Here is a 15,511-nt window from a genome sequence, read left to right on the forward strand (position 1 = left end):
AAATTTAACAACCAAGTTTTTGTTTCTTTTGTGTCACCTGACGCAAACTGTCAGAGCAATGTAGATGCCATTCACGGAGATGCTAAAGGTGAAAACAACATTTCACTAACCCACCTTAACTCCGAACATAGACAAGAAATATAAAAGTTATGCATGAACTTTCCCGACATTTTGAGTGAAAAATTAGGACGCACCTATCTCACACAATATAAAATTAAGCTTTTGGACAAAACCCCAGTAAGGTGTCATCCGTATCAATTATTAGAACCTAAAATGCAGATAATGCGGGATCACATACAGAATTTGTTAGACAAAGATGTCGTCGAACCTTCCACCTCCAGTTTCGCCTCCCCGGCATTTTTGATACCCAAAGATCAAGGTCAAGGTCACCGCATGGTGGTCGATTTTCGCCTTGTAAACCGTCAAATTGAAGTAGAAATGACACCATTACCAGATCTAAATTCGGCATGTCACTGGTTCAGTAAAGCCAAATTTTTCAGTGTGTTTGACCTCAACTCGGCCTATCATCAAATACCACTAACTCCAGAGTCAAAACACGTCACAGGTTTCTGCGTTCCGTGGAATCTCTACCAATACAAAGTAGTACCTTTTGGTCTAGCCACAGGCGCGCAAGTGTTAACACGCCTTCTAGACCAAATTTTCGGCGACCTGAAATTCAAATTCGTTTTTAATTATCTTGATGACGTTGTTGTTTATTCAGAAAATTTGAAGAGCATATTGCTCATTTGCAAGAAGTTCTTGAGCGACTAAGTAAAGACGGCCTAACGGTCAATACAAAGAAGGTAAAATTTGCAGTGCAGGAAATTTCTTTCCTCGGACACCTGATTTCAAGTCGAGGAGTAACCATAGGCCCAAGTCGCACACAAGTGATAAAGGATTTCCAACCCCCTAAAGATGCTAAAGGCATTTCCAGATTTATCGGCATGGCAAATTTCTACGCTAAATTCATACCTAATTTTGCTGAGCATGCAGCACCACTGAATGCTTTACGTAAGAAAAATTCAGTTTTCAATTGGGGTCCAGAACAGGACAAAGCCTTTGATTTCGTAAAACAGGCAATAGCTAGCCCTCCAGTGCTCCGAATGGCTGATTTCAGTATGTCTTTCATTCTGCAAACCGATGCATCCAGTGTGGCCATTGGTGCAGTGTTATCCCAAGAATTCGATGGTTGCAGGCAGCTTTTGCCTCCCGCACCCTAACACACCAGGAGAGAAAAGCCTCCTCGGTATACGAACTTGGGTGCCTTACCGTAGTTTTCGGCATAGATAAGTTTCGGCCATATCTAGAACATAAAGAATTTCTACTAGAAACAGACAATCAGGCCCTTGCTTGGCTTTTAGCCCATCCGAAGCAATTAGGTAAATTAGGTCGCTGGATTGTAAAAATTGCTTCCCTCAAATTCAACATCCAACATATTCGTGGTTCACAAAACACCGTGGCAGACACTCTTTCTCGAATGTTCGAGAACCATTCCAACTCCGATATTCAGGAAAATAATCTCATTGCCTGCCACACATTGTTAACAGATTTTCCACTAGCATTTTCCGACATACAATCAAATCAAAATTCTGATCCACAATTGTCAGACATAATTAACCAAATAAAATCAGGCTCACCTCCAAAATATTACAAACTTTCAAAAGGCATACTTTACCGAAGGACACAACAAGGAAAAAGTTTCAGAATAGCCCTACCTCAAAATCTCAGGGACATGGTTTTTCAGTATTACCACTCGTCACCTTTGGGCGCACATTTAGGAATTTTAGAAACTATTGAAAATATCCGTAGTAATTTTATCTGGGACGGGATGCACAAGGATATTACTCAAAGGATAAAACTGTGCAAATTATTTGCATTGAGTATACCTGCGCAGCAGACCCAGTTCGGCTATTTAAGTTCTGCCGTGGCCAAAAGGCCCATGCAAAAGCTTTTCATAGATTTTGTGGGACCCTTCCCAAGATCAAAGGACGGAAATACAATGCTTTTGGTATGCGTAGACGCCTTTTCAAAATTCGTTTGGCTAATTCCAGTCAGAAGAGCCACGGCCGAAATTACCATTCGAGCCCTACAAAACATTTTCAAAATTTCTGGAGTTCCTTCCATCATCGTTTCCGATAATGACATAAACTTTAAATCGACTCTTTTCAAAAACATGTGTTTTTCACACGGAATACAACATGTAACCACTACACCATACTATCCCCAGCCTTAGCATGCGGAGCGTTTCAACAGAAACCTCCGATCTGCTGTCATAGCATTTCATGCGAACTCGCAGGATAAATGGGACTCTAACCTCGTGTGGTTACAATTGGCTTTCAATTCGGCCAGACATGAAGGTCACAAAACAACACCGTTTGAACTCATGTTTACCTACCAGCCCAACACCCCACTCTCTAATCAATGGTCTTTGAAAGAGTTACTACCAGACGACCCAAGGAACATTAAGGAAGTCTGGAGTAGAGCTCGTAGAAACCTGCACTTAGCCCATGAGGCAAGTAGACAGAAATATAACAGAAAACGTTCTCCCAATCCCTACAGACTAGCTGATTTGGTGCTGTGCAAGGCACACACCTTAAGCAAGGCTATCGACAAGCGATCAGCCAAGCTTTCGTATCGTTGGAATGGCCCTGGCAGATACAACGATTCCTCACGCCAGTAACCGTCGCTCTAGCCAACCCGAGTTCTGGCGAATTTCACGCGCGCACACACATCTCCCAAGTGAAGAAGGTGCACCCTGACATGAAGTAAGGGCACTCTTCACTACTTTCCTTACACAAGGAACAGCGCTTATACTCCGGCATGCCAATCTTAACACACAGTGTTGATATTTCAAGAAAAATTCCTAGGTCCTAATTATAAATAAAAATAAAACAATGGTACTAGTTCATAAGATATTTAAGTTAAGAAGTGTTATCTTAAGATGCCTAGTTTTATGTGGCCCCACTTAGTCAATAAGTTATCTGTAAGTTTTAGCTCTTATTTAAAAGTGTAAGAAATTTAATCGGTTGTAAGTAGTTTACTACAGTAGATCCTGGTACAGGGTAAGTCACTTAGGTTTTTTGTGGCTCAAGTTGGCCACCCTGACTCCGTCTTTCAGGGGGGAAGTCTGTGTCGTTTCAGTGCCACTTTCAGGTACAAATGTACAATTTAAATTTAATTTTTATTTTTAAAGAAGGAAAACAAATAATAAATTTGCATTTTTAAGTTTCATTTAATTTTGTTTCCATTACTGTATGCGCCAACGTAATCTTGTGCAACCCAGTGCACCTGCGCTTGTTCGCAGGATTCAATTAGATACTGTTTGCTGACGATTGGCTATCGCTGCATCTCGGCCGCGGTTCGCGTCATGTTTTCTCCATGTAACAGGATGACTTTTCGTGCTAGCGAACGCTACCCCAAGCCCACTGCTAGCAACTTTCATTTCTCGGAGGCAAGCATAGGTTAGGGTTTTGCCAGCACGTACTGGACTAGGTTACAGCCAGCGGCGAAGCCTCGGGACGGTCCACATGACGCCTTTCCCAGGCGATTTAGCAAATTTAAACCCCAATCCTCTCATCACCCACCTGTGGCTTCACGGGAACTCCAACCCGGAGCATAGACCCCCAGTGAACCCAGGCGGGGACATTGTCTCTTCAAGGACATTCGCCCTAGTCAAACAGAGCCCTCAGCGAAGTCTAGCGGCGGGAAAAATCCCTAACCTTGTTTGTGAGCTGGTCGCGAGCGCGCCCACTGCACTCTAGAAGACGTTTCTGTAACTCTCCAGGCAGGTTCTCGTCTTGGCCAGCAGAGTGCACTACTCATCCCTCCAATAAGAGACAGCTTGTCACAATCGACCTTGGCAGCAGTCGCAGTGCGATTGCGATCTTAGTTCGCCGGTGACTCGTGTGAGAGCGCGGCGAACATTTTGCAGTCTGCTTCGCCCCTTCGGGCGTTCCCGGACACCGTCGGGCAATCACCACTCCCCCCCCCCCCCCCCTTCTTTGGCTGGGGGCAGTTGCTTCCTTTAATTAGGCGCCCCGAAGCCATTTTCGAAGATTCGGCGGGCAGCATCTGGTCTGTGCGGACCACGCGTCGCGATCCGCGAGAGTCAATCTCTGTTGTTCGACCAAGACTCAACACTACGTCATGTAGTCGCCAACGTCAAGGCATAGAGGCCTCAATCTTCTTATTTTTAAATTTTGTTCCTGTAATAGTTTTTTTGCTAATCTAATTATTTCATTATCTCTCAACATGACTACCGCGAACTTCCGTGCCGCGAGCTGCCTTCTCTGCTCCTGCAGCCAGCCTACATGACTTCACTCTGCTGTTTTGGGTAAGTGGTCGTCATACCTCCCCCCCCCCCCTTTTTTTTTTGCCTTTCCCTGGGCATAGTCTTGCCCAGACTTAGCCGCCTGCTAACCAGTCTAAGTAATTTGGGACTTTGGTTGCAGGCGGGGTCTATGTTGAGGTCCAAAATTAGCTCCAGGTTTATCTCCAAGTTTATCTCCAAGTTTATCTCCAAGTTTAACTCCAAGTTTAACTCCAAGTTTATATCCAAGTTTACATCCAAGTTTTCACAAAATGATTCCTTCTGGACTTTAATCTGCCAAAACCTCCGGTGCCAGGACACAGGATATAATTAAATTTCATTTGAAAAGAAAATTAAAAACACAATGTAATTGTTTCTTTCTTTTGAGCCTTCGAGCTCATTTAAAACCAGTGTCAAGTCAAGATGTATTATAGTTTTATTTTTATATATATTTTGTTGCCCCGGGGCTCCCTCCTTGTTGTGATTAATATATTTTAATACATGTGTAATTAAATGATACAAAAAAACCTAAGTAAATTATTTTAGTAAAAGGGCAGTTATATAAATCAAACCACCAGTCTTGTTATTTCATTATTACTCATCCCCGATCCACATAGCCTCCTAGAGTTGATAGGAGGTTATAAATAAAATTCTTTTGTACGAAGTCTGGGCACCTCTGTGATTATTGTTGTTGTTGTTTTGTTTTCTGGGCTGACGCTTCCAAAACCTTAATTTAATAATTCATTTTTGAGTGTTTTCTGCAATCCAGCGTTCGTTACAAAAATGGCAGAACATTATTAATCAGCTTACTGATTGATGAAGTAGCTACATACGGACCTTTGAAATATAACTTGTGGTTCGACTTAGTATATTGCTAACCATATCTTTTTGAGGACATCGTGAAGAATAATGCATTCAAGACAGTGAATACTCCCATTTACAATTTCGACAATGTGAAGCAGTCTGTTTAATATAGTATCTAGAATCTCTGTCGGAAAAAAAAAACTATGTGGGCAAAGAATCTAGTTGGTCTCTGTAAACCGACTGGAGCTAAGAATTAGTCAGTTCAAGACAATGCATAATTAAATGTTTATAAGATTGCTTACTTTAGTAAGTGTCACTGTAGTAGAGTTTAAATTATATTATAAAATTTATGTTTGCAAAAGAACTTGCAGCATTTTATTTTCGAACTTGTCACTTTTGAGGTATTTTTAATTAAATTACCTTTTTTGCATTGACCAAGAATCGAACCATGGACAGGAATACATCGATTAAATCATTATATTAATGAGTGATTATTAGATGAATTTTAGAATTATTACCGGATTTCTAGGTTAATTATTATGTATTTTCAAGATGGTGGATATAACTGCTTATAGGAGGCTGGTTGTAGAGGAACCTAAGCCTCTTTTAAGACTTTCTACCATATTTTTTGAAATTATTATTATTTATATAAGATTGAATTTTCTGCATCACCCAGGGATCGAACCAAGGACAGGATTCGTTCTAATTAATCAGTAAATAAACAAGCGATTTATATAATGAATTTTGGCATTTTTCCAAAATTTCTAGCTCAATAATTTGTAACTCCGGCCTTCAGCAATCTCAAAAACCTTGATCTCTACCGGGGTGTACAAAAAACCTTCCACACACACCGCCACAGGGAAGCAAAAGAAAAAAGAGAAAAATTTCTTATACGTGCCCTTTCCCCGTCATGTGTGTATGGGATTCAAAAAATGATACTATAAACAACAATTGAAGGGGGTCAATGGGGCTCCATACGTAAAGTAAAGCTCATAAAGACGTACGGTGTAAGGGTTTACTGCAATACTATCACCGCGCGTGATGACGCCGTACAATAAGAATATACAATTAGCTCTGACATGAAAAAGTAATAAGTGATACAGGGTATATAATAGCAACAGCACCATGCGCATGGATTTACTAAAAAAAGGAAATATTATTATGAAAGTTCTAACAAAATGTCTATATGGCAATTTTTACCGAACGGTATTTTCCATATTGTTTTTGCACCAATATATAGAGCTATATCGAGCACGTATATTCAGAAGTAATTAAAGTTTGTAGATAATATTAATCACGTTAGCACATGACGTTAGACGCAGTCACGATCGTTTCACGTAGCAATAAGTCAAATTGTAATTTATTTTCTCCACATTCCGTCCAGGCGAACCATCACCAGAAAATAAATAAGGGTCTCTAGTCTTACATTCAGAGTCGCAGCGAGTCCGCCGCTGCCGTGGCACTTGACCACCCCGGGGCACCAGCTCTGTCCATCGCCTCGCGTCTCTCCACCGCGGCCCAGCTGTCGCAACCTCCACGCTCGTTCAGCGTAGGCACTCGTCCCTTGCGGTACGTCCACTCCGGCGTCACATCGAGCAGTCCCGCTTCCTCGCGGTCTTCACTCGGAGCCTTCCACTCGGACATCTTCGGCTCGGCCCGAACATTACCGAAAGTGTGCAGTATAGAGTACCAACTTAATACTTGCTAGCTCGACAGTGCAAATTCAGAAAAATTCACGGAATTAAATTTACCAATTAAGTACAAAAAAAGAAAATTAAATTAATTAAATATAAAAAGAAATTAAATAAATATAAAACAAATAATGTGATCAGCAAGTAAAAACACACGGTTGAGGCAGTTACCAACATGGTAACAAATTACACAATGCCAAGATGGCGCCCATATTTCAAGGTGGTGGGTACCTCAATAATAATAAATGAATACTGCTTTCTAGTGGAAAAATTTTAAACTAAAATGATGGTAGCACACTCTAGCAGACGAATACAAGATAACAGCCTCCAGCACATGAAAACAAGATGGCGGACATTACGTTATACTAGCTGACGATATATATATACCTAGGCATTAGTGGTGGGAGGTCTGACTGCCAGTGGCTTCCGTGGAGGAAGGATCAGTTGTCATTTTTTATTTTTGTCTTCACCAAGCTCTAACCAAGGACAAATGTGCGTGTTTTAAATATTATTTTATTAAACTTTGATTACATTTTTTATGAATTTAAAATTTTTTCCCGATTTTCTAACATAAAACTACGGGCTTTCAAGATGGTGGAGCATAAAAAAATGCAACAATCTATAATCCAAGATAGTGTCCATAACGAAATGCGCAACGATTATGTCATACACAACCAATATGGCGGACATAACGAAACTTGCAACTTTCTAGAATCCAAGATGGCGACCATAACGCAACTTCAAGTGTGTCTTAAAATAATCTTTTGATTATTTGTTTCATAAATTTTAGATATTTTCATTAAAGTCGTATAATAATTATAGTATTTCTAGATGGCAGATATGATGTCACACTAGCTAGCGATATACATACTATGGCATTAGTGGTGGGATGTCTGTCAGACTGTGGCCTCCGTGGAGGAAGGATCTGTTGTCATTTTAATTTTTGTCTTCACCAGGCTCGAATGATGGACGAAATTGCGACTTCTACATATTTTTTATATTAAAATTTGATAATTGAAATTTTTTTAGATTTTAAAATTTTTTCTATTAAAAACTGATAATAATTACGTAAATTCAAGATGGCAGCCGTAACGAAAATTGAAAAGATGCCGTCATAATCCATTACGTCATCAGAGGCTATAGGAGGCTGTAGATATGGATTCTTAAAACTCAATATGGACATTTCAAGCGCTGTAATTTTTAAGAACAATAAACAGTAAATTTTCCCTCAAAACGGAATATTATCCCACGAAAATGGATTTTTTTTTCTAGGAATTTTGAGTCATTTTAATTTAATTCTGAGTAATTATGAGTAATTTTTTAAGTCCAAAATGACCGTCGTGACGTCAGAGAGGTCGGTCAAAGACCCCATCCCACTCCACGCGATGTGCGGTTGTCTGTGCTATGTATATTCGGATACAGCTATAGCTTCGCTGCCTCCGTGTCGATGCGCGGCCGACCGAATCCGGCCAAGCACGCAGCGTCATTGTGGCGGTGGTGGTACTGCTCTCATGTTCAACATGCTTGTATATTGTTTCAGGGGAAACCGTACCTCGACTGGAAGAACCGAAGTGCTTCGGGCAATGACCGCTTCGAAGGCTTCTCCCTGGACCTGATCGACGCAGTAGCGAAATTCTGTCATTTTAAGGCATATGAGTTTAAAATAGTGCAGGATAATCAGCATGGAAAATTGAACACAGAAACTGGACAGTGGAACGGGATCATGGGAGAAGTTATTAGCAGGGTAAGATTTATTACCGTCAGTAAAAATTTGAAAATTTCAATCACATTTATTGCAAATGAAATTGCATCCCAATTGAAAATTGTTTCGAAGATGACTAAAATGTTATTCAAAACTATTTTTTGTCTCGATTAGTGTGATATTGAACGATTTCATACGTATTAAATTTGCCAGAGACTTGCTGCAGAAGTTTTACACACATGCTTGGCTACTTTACAGAGAGCTGACATGGGCATCTGCGACCTCACGATCACCTACAGCCGGGGATCAGCGGTGGACTTCTCGGCGCCCTTCATGAACCTGGGTATTTATACAGCTCATTGGCCGTTCCGAGGAGCCATCTTGCATTGTGACGTCATGGTGACCATCGTGGATGATTTTGGTTTTGACTTTGAACTTGACCTGTGACCTTAACATTTGAACTGGACTCCGGTGGCCCTCTTGGATCCGTCATTTTGGAATCTGCCATTTTAAATTTCACTTTGAAATTTTTTTCTATAATTTTCTACCATTTTGTTTTCTAGAACTTTCCGTCATTTTGAATATTATGACATAACCGTTTCAATTTTCGTTAGGGCCACGGTTTAGAAAATCAGTAACTTTTATACTAGAAAATCGAGAAAAATTTTGCCATCACAGTAGTATATAATAGGGGCTCCGAGATCAGGATGCAGGATGTGGTGGTGGTGTCGGCGTCCGCCATCTTGGATTTGTGACGACACGGCGGCAAAAATCCCTCAAAATTCCTCAAAAATTACTCAAAATGACTCAAAATTTCCCGTTTTAAGAAAAAATTTCCCGTTTTCGAGGGAAAAATTCCCGTTTCGAGGGAAAATTTCCCGTTTTATTCCTTAAAAATCCCAGCGGCTGAAAATTCCTAAAACTGCCTTAAGCATCCTTAACTCAAGCCAACGTTAAGCCATTTATAGGATGATGACGTCACCGTTGCAATTTTCGTTACATCCGTCATCTTGAAAATCCGCAATTTTTATGTTAGAAAATCGGGGAAAATTTTTAAAAATCATTAAAAAAAATTATTTAATCGAATAAATAATAAAAATCTTAAAAACCACTGTTGAAGTTATCGTTACGGTCGCCATCTTGGATTATATAAATGTTGCATATTTCGTTACACCCGCCATCTTGGTTGAGTACTATACCATCGTTACACTTTATGTTACGACCACCATATTGGATCCTATTAATGTTGCAATTATCGTTATGGTCGCCATCTTAAAATTTAGACGCCATCTTGAAAATCCGTAATTTTAATGCTAGAGATTCGGGAAAAAATTTAAAAATCATTAAAAAAATTAATCAACCTAATTAAATAATAAAAATATCCTTAAAACCACCGTTGCACTTTTCGTGACGACCGCCATCTTGAAATCACCCGCTGGAGATCATCATGTTTTCGTCCGCTAGAGTGTGCTGATACCATGTTAGTATAAGTATCTAGTCACCACACCTTTGTCCTTGACCTTGAACTTTGACCTTGACCTTGAACATTGACCTTGAAATTTGACCTTGACCTTGAGATTTGACCTTGACCTTGAAATTTGACTTTGTCCTTGAAATTTGACTTTTGTCCTTGTCGACCATCATGGATCCGACATTTTATGTTCAGTACATGCTACCAGGAGCTACCACCTGCCGGAGTACACCATCTTGTGTGTGTACTTGTATTATGGAGTACATTTCCATCTGGATAATTTTATTCTAACCCGCTACAGTGCAGTAATCATTTATTACCGAGGTGCCCCCGCCATCTTGAAATTCGACCGCCATCTTGAAATCATGTAATAATGTAGCTAGAAAAGCGGGAAAAAATCCAAAATTCATCAAAAAAATCACTCATTAACTTACATATTGATTCGATCCGCTCCAGTCCTTGGTTCGATCCCTGAATGATGCAATAATGTTTAAATTTATGTAAAAAATAATAATTTCAATAAACCATGTTCAAAATTCTTAGAGACCTTAAATCCTCTACTACCATTATCCTATCAGACATCAAGACCACCATATTGGAAATTCGTAATTGTAATGCTAGAGATTCGGGAAAAAGTTCAAAATTCATTAAATAAATTTGTTATCTATATACTGATTGATTAGATCGACTAAGGTCCTTGGTTCGATCCCTGACCGATACAAATCAACTTTAATTTAAAAAAAGTACCAGAAAAGTGTAAGGTTCGAGAAATAAAACACATCAAAGTCTTTTACAAACATAATATTTATTACACAATTTCTATCCTACTACAGAATCACTTGCGAAAGCCAGCAATCTTATTATCATTTAGAGCTTCATAGACGTGCAACGACTACTTCTTAGCTCCAAATGGCTCCAAATGCTACAAACGGTCTTCAAATGGCTCCAAATGCTACAAACGGTCTTCAAATGGCTCCAACAGTTCCAACAACCTCCAAATGCTTGACAGCTCCAAATGGCTCCAAATGCTTCAAAAGGCTCCAAATGCTCCAACAGCTCCAAAAAAAGGCTCCAAATGCTCCAATAGCCTCCAAATGCTTAACACAGCTCCAAATGGCTCCAAATTCTCCAAACAGGCTCCAAATGGCTCCAACTGCCTCCAAATGCTTAAAACAGCTCCAAATGGCTCCAAATGCTCCAACAGCTCCAAAAAAGGCTCCAAATGCTCCAACAGCCTCCAAATGCTTAACACAGCTCCAAATGGCTCCAACTGCCTCCAAATGCTTAAAACAGCTCCAAATGGCTCCAAATGCTCCAAACGGCTCCAAATGCTCCAACAGCCTCCAAATGCTTAACACAGCTCCAAATGGCTCCAAATGCTCCAAACGGCCTCCAAATGTCTCCAACAGCTCCAAATGCTTAACACAGCTCCAAAAAAGGCTCCAAATGCTCCAACAGCCTCCAAATGCTTAACACAGCTCAAAAAAAAGGTTCCAAATGCTCCAATAGCCTCCAAATGCTTAACACAGCTCCAAATGGCTCCAAATGCTTGACAGCTCCAAATGGCTCCAAATGCTCCAAATGGCTCCAAATGCTCCAAATGTCTCCAAATGGCACAAATGCTCCAAATGTCTCCAACAGCTCCAAATGCTCCAACAGCTCCAAAAAAGGCTCCAAATGCTCCAACAGCCTCCAAATGCTTAACACAGCTCCAAATGGCTCCAAGGCTCCAAACGGCCTCCAAATGTCTCCAACGGCTCCAAATGCTTAACACAGCTCCAAAAAAGGCTCCAAATGCTCCAACAGCCTCCAAATGCTTAACACAGCTCCAAAAAAAGGCTCCAAATGCTCCAATAGCCTCCAAATGCTTAACACAGCTCCAAATGGCTCCAAATGCTTGACAGCTCCAAATCGCTCCAAATGCTCCAAACGCTTAACACAGCTCCAAATGGCTCCAAATGCTCCAAACGACCTCCAAATGCTTGACAGCTCCAAATGCTCCAAATGGCTCCATATTCTCCAAATGTCTCCAACGGCTCCAAAAGGCTCCAATTGCTTCAAAAGGCTCCAATTGTTCCAAGAGCTCCATCTTCAATTGGTTCCAATTGATTCCAATTACTTTTCTTATCGAACTTGGCATGATTACTAACATGTCTTTATTAGTATACATTTTGACTGGCAGTGGTAACATATTTTGCACCTTTAAGTTATAAGTTTTATTTAGAAATCAGATTTCGATAAATGGTAGATACCATTTGGAAAGAAAATATATTAATTTATCCTCAAGTTTATGCACATACATTTAATTTAAGCCATTATTGTATGTAGCCAGCTTCCCTCAGTTCTTTGAGTATGAAGGATATTTCTTTAATGTTCGAATAGTTTCCTGCACAAAGCGATCCATGTAGTAGTCGTAGCCTGTCAACCAATATGTAAGGATCTTCCCATGAGGTATAATCAATCTCTTCTGCTGCGTTCATCCTTGCATGTTTATAATAAATATTATTATCTCTGGTGTCTTTCGTTTTAACACCAACCTCAAGGTCACTTTCGTCATCGTGCCAGTGATTATCACAAGCTTGATCAGGATAATTTATTTTATTACGACGTTTCCATCGTTTTGGTCTCAAACCACCATCACAGTTTTCGCTCTTGCATGCTTTTGGTGCTTCAGCACAGTACTCAATCATGTCAGCCTTAGATGTGTCAGCACAGTCTTCGTTCATGCCAGCTTCAGATGTGTCACCACAGTCTTCAATCATGTCAGCACCACAAACTTGATCAGGATAATTTATTTTATTACGTCGTTTCCATCGTTTTGGTCTCAGACCACCATCACAGTCTTCGATCTTGCCTGCTTTAGGTGCTTCAGTACAGTACTCAATCATGTCAGCCTCAGATGTGTCACCACAATCTTCAATCATGCCAGCTTCAGATGATTCATCAAAGTCTTCGACCTTGTAAGCTTCAGGTGGTTCTCCATCTTTCTCATTTTCATGGAGACGACTAGATATTGGAGTAAATATATTTTCATTTCTAATGTGGTTACAACTTCCTTCGTTTGTTTTAAATTTTAAATTATTATCTTGATCTAGATCAGTAATTTTAGCATTAGCTTTTTCGCCTTCGTTCCTCTTCCGCGATGTTGTAGCCCAGTCTTCGTTATCTTTATTCATCTTAATTGTACAGGTCTTGTAATGTCTATCCAAGTAATATCTTCTACCAAAGGATTTCTGACACTGACTGCAATGAAATGGTTTTTGACAAGGACCCAAATTACACTCGCTTCTCTCATGTCGTTTAGCATTCTTTCTCAAGGTAAACACCTTGCTACAGTATCTACAGTGATGACGTTTCGATACAGCATCAAATCCCGAATCAGGATTCATATTAGTTACTGAGACTAATGCCAGATGCAAACTAAGAGTTTTAAATTAGATATATTACTTAAATATATTTTTTTAATTATTTCATCAGCGAGAATTAATTTATCTCATTCAAAGGTACTTGTTGCAAGTAGTTCTGCTTTTCAACAACAGATGTCGCTACATGTTACTTGCAGGTAAATAATATTTAGTTCTTTTATGCGGGATGCGGGATGCTCACTAACGATCCCAATCGAACGATGGCATCGCTAGACTCCAAGGAGAAGGAAGTTCGTCCATCCTGTTAGTGCTTCTTAGATTTCTCAGAGATAATTTGACTGAGTAATGATATATATATTTTTTAAATTTCCACCTGATAAAAATATTACAAGTGATGATTAAGTAGCAGAAGTTCACTAATTATATGCAACCTTGAATAAAAAATGACATGCTTCATTAAGTAAAAAAATCCTTCATGCAGAGATAAATTCCTCATCAGTAACCAGAAGCACTCGGAGAAAACCATCAGATGTCTAGTCAGGAATAATCAGAAGCACCCAGAGAAAACCATCAAAATATTGTCAAGAATAATCAGGAGCACACGGAGAAAACCACCATAATACTGTCAAGAATAAACTGGAGCACACGGAGAAAACCGCCATAATATTGACAAGAATAATCGGAAGCACACGGAGAAAACCGCCACAAGTTTTCTTTGATATCATAAAATTTTCAGGAAAAAATAATAATAAATAAAAATAAATTAATAAAAAATTTTAAAAAATAAAATAAAAAAATACATAAACAGATTCTGCTAGCTTGTGAACTTCTCATTGTTGAACAAAGATATAGTTCTAGTACAAGCCAGAATTTTATGTATTTTTTTATTTTATTTTTTAAAATTTTTTATTAATTTATTTTTATTTATTATTATTTTTTCCTGAAAATTTTATGATATCAAAGAAAACTTGTGGCGGTTTTCTCCGTGTGCTTCCGATTATTCTTGTCAATATTATGGCGGTTTTCTCCGTGTGCTCCAGTTTATTCTTGACAGTATTATGGTGGATTTCTCCGTGTGCTCCTGATTATTCTTGACAGTATTTTGATGGTTTTCTCTGGGTGCTTCTGATTATTCCTGACTAGACATCTGATGGTTTTCTCCGAGTGCTTCTGGTTACTGATGAGGAATTTATCTCTGCATGAAGGATTTTTTTACTTAATGAAGCATGTCATTTTTTATTCAAGGTTGCATATAATTAGTGAACTTCTGCTACTTAATCATCACTTGTAATATTTTTATCAGGTGGAAATTTAAAAAATATATATATCATTACTCAGTCAAATTATCTCTGAGAAATCTAAGAAGCACTAACAGGATGGACGAACTTCCTTCTCCTTGGAGTCTAGCGAAGCCATCGTTCTATTGCGATCGTTAGTGAGCATCCCGCATCCCGCATAAAAGAACTAAATATTATTTACCTGCAAGTAACATGTAGCGACATCTGTTGTTGAAAAGCAGAACTACTTGCAACAAGTACCTTTGAATGAGATAAATTAATTCTCGCTGATGAAATAATTAAAAAATCTATTTAAGTAATATATCTAATTTAAAACTCTTAGTTTGCATCTGGCATTAGTCTCAGTAACTAATATGAATCCTGATTCGGGATTTGATGCTGTATCGAAACGTCATCACTGTAGATACTGTAGCAAGGTGTTTACCTTGAGAAAGAATGCTAAACGACATGAGAGAAGCGAGTGTAATTTGGGTCCTTGTCAAAAACCATTTCATTGCAGTCAGTGTCAGAAATCCTTTGGTAGAAGATATTACTTGGATAGACATTACAAGACCTGAACAATTAAGATGAATAAAGATAACGAAGACTGGGCTACAACATCGCGGAAGAGGAACGAAGGCGAAAAAGCTAATGCTAAAATTACTGATCTAGATCAAGATAATAATTTAAAATTTAAAACAAACGAAGGAAGTTGTAACCACATTAGAAATGAAAATATATTTACTCCAATATCTAGTCGTCTCCATGAAAATGAGAAAGATGGAGAACCATCTGAAGCTTACAAGGTCGAAGACTTTGATGAATCATCTGAAGCGGGCATGATTGAAGATTGTGGTGACACATCTGAGGCTGACATGATTGAGTACTGTAC

The 15,511-nt window shown here is 39.1% G+C and overlaps 1 protein-coding gene across 6 annotated transcripts in view; it reads left to right on the forward strand.

Moving 5' to 3' along the window:
* LOC134533325 (glutamate receptor ionotropic, kainate 2-like) overlaps positions 1-15,511 on the forward strand; it is a 406,907-nt gene that overhangs the window by 319,418 nt on the left and 71,978 nt on the right. For all 6 annotated transcript variants that reach the window (XM_063370828.1, XM_063370827.1, XM_063370832.1 and 3 more), the window contains 2 exons: positions 8,345-8,548; positions 8,765-8,849. In XM_063370828.1, coding sequence (XP_063226898.1) covers positions 8,345-8,548; positions 8,765-8,849 — 289 coding nt within the window. The remainder of the gene's footprint in view (positions 1-8,344; positions 8,549-8,764; positions 8,850-15,511) is intronic.

The sequence above is a fragment of the Bacillus rossius genome, chromosome 6 (genome assembly GCF_032445375.1).
Source record: "Bacillus rossius redtenbacheri isolate Brsri chromosome 6, Brsri_v3, whole genome shotgun sequence".
NCBI classification, from domain to species: domain Eukaryota; kingdom Metazoa; phylum Arthropoda; class Insecta; order Phasmatodea; family Bacillidae; genus Bacillus; species Bacillus rossius.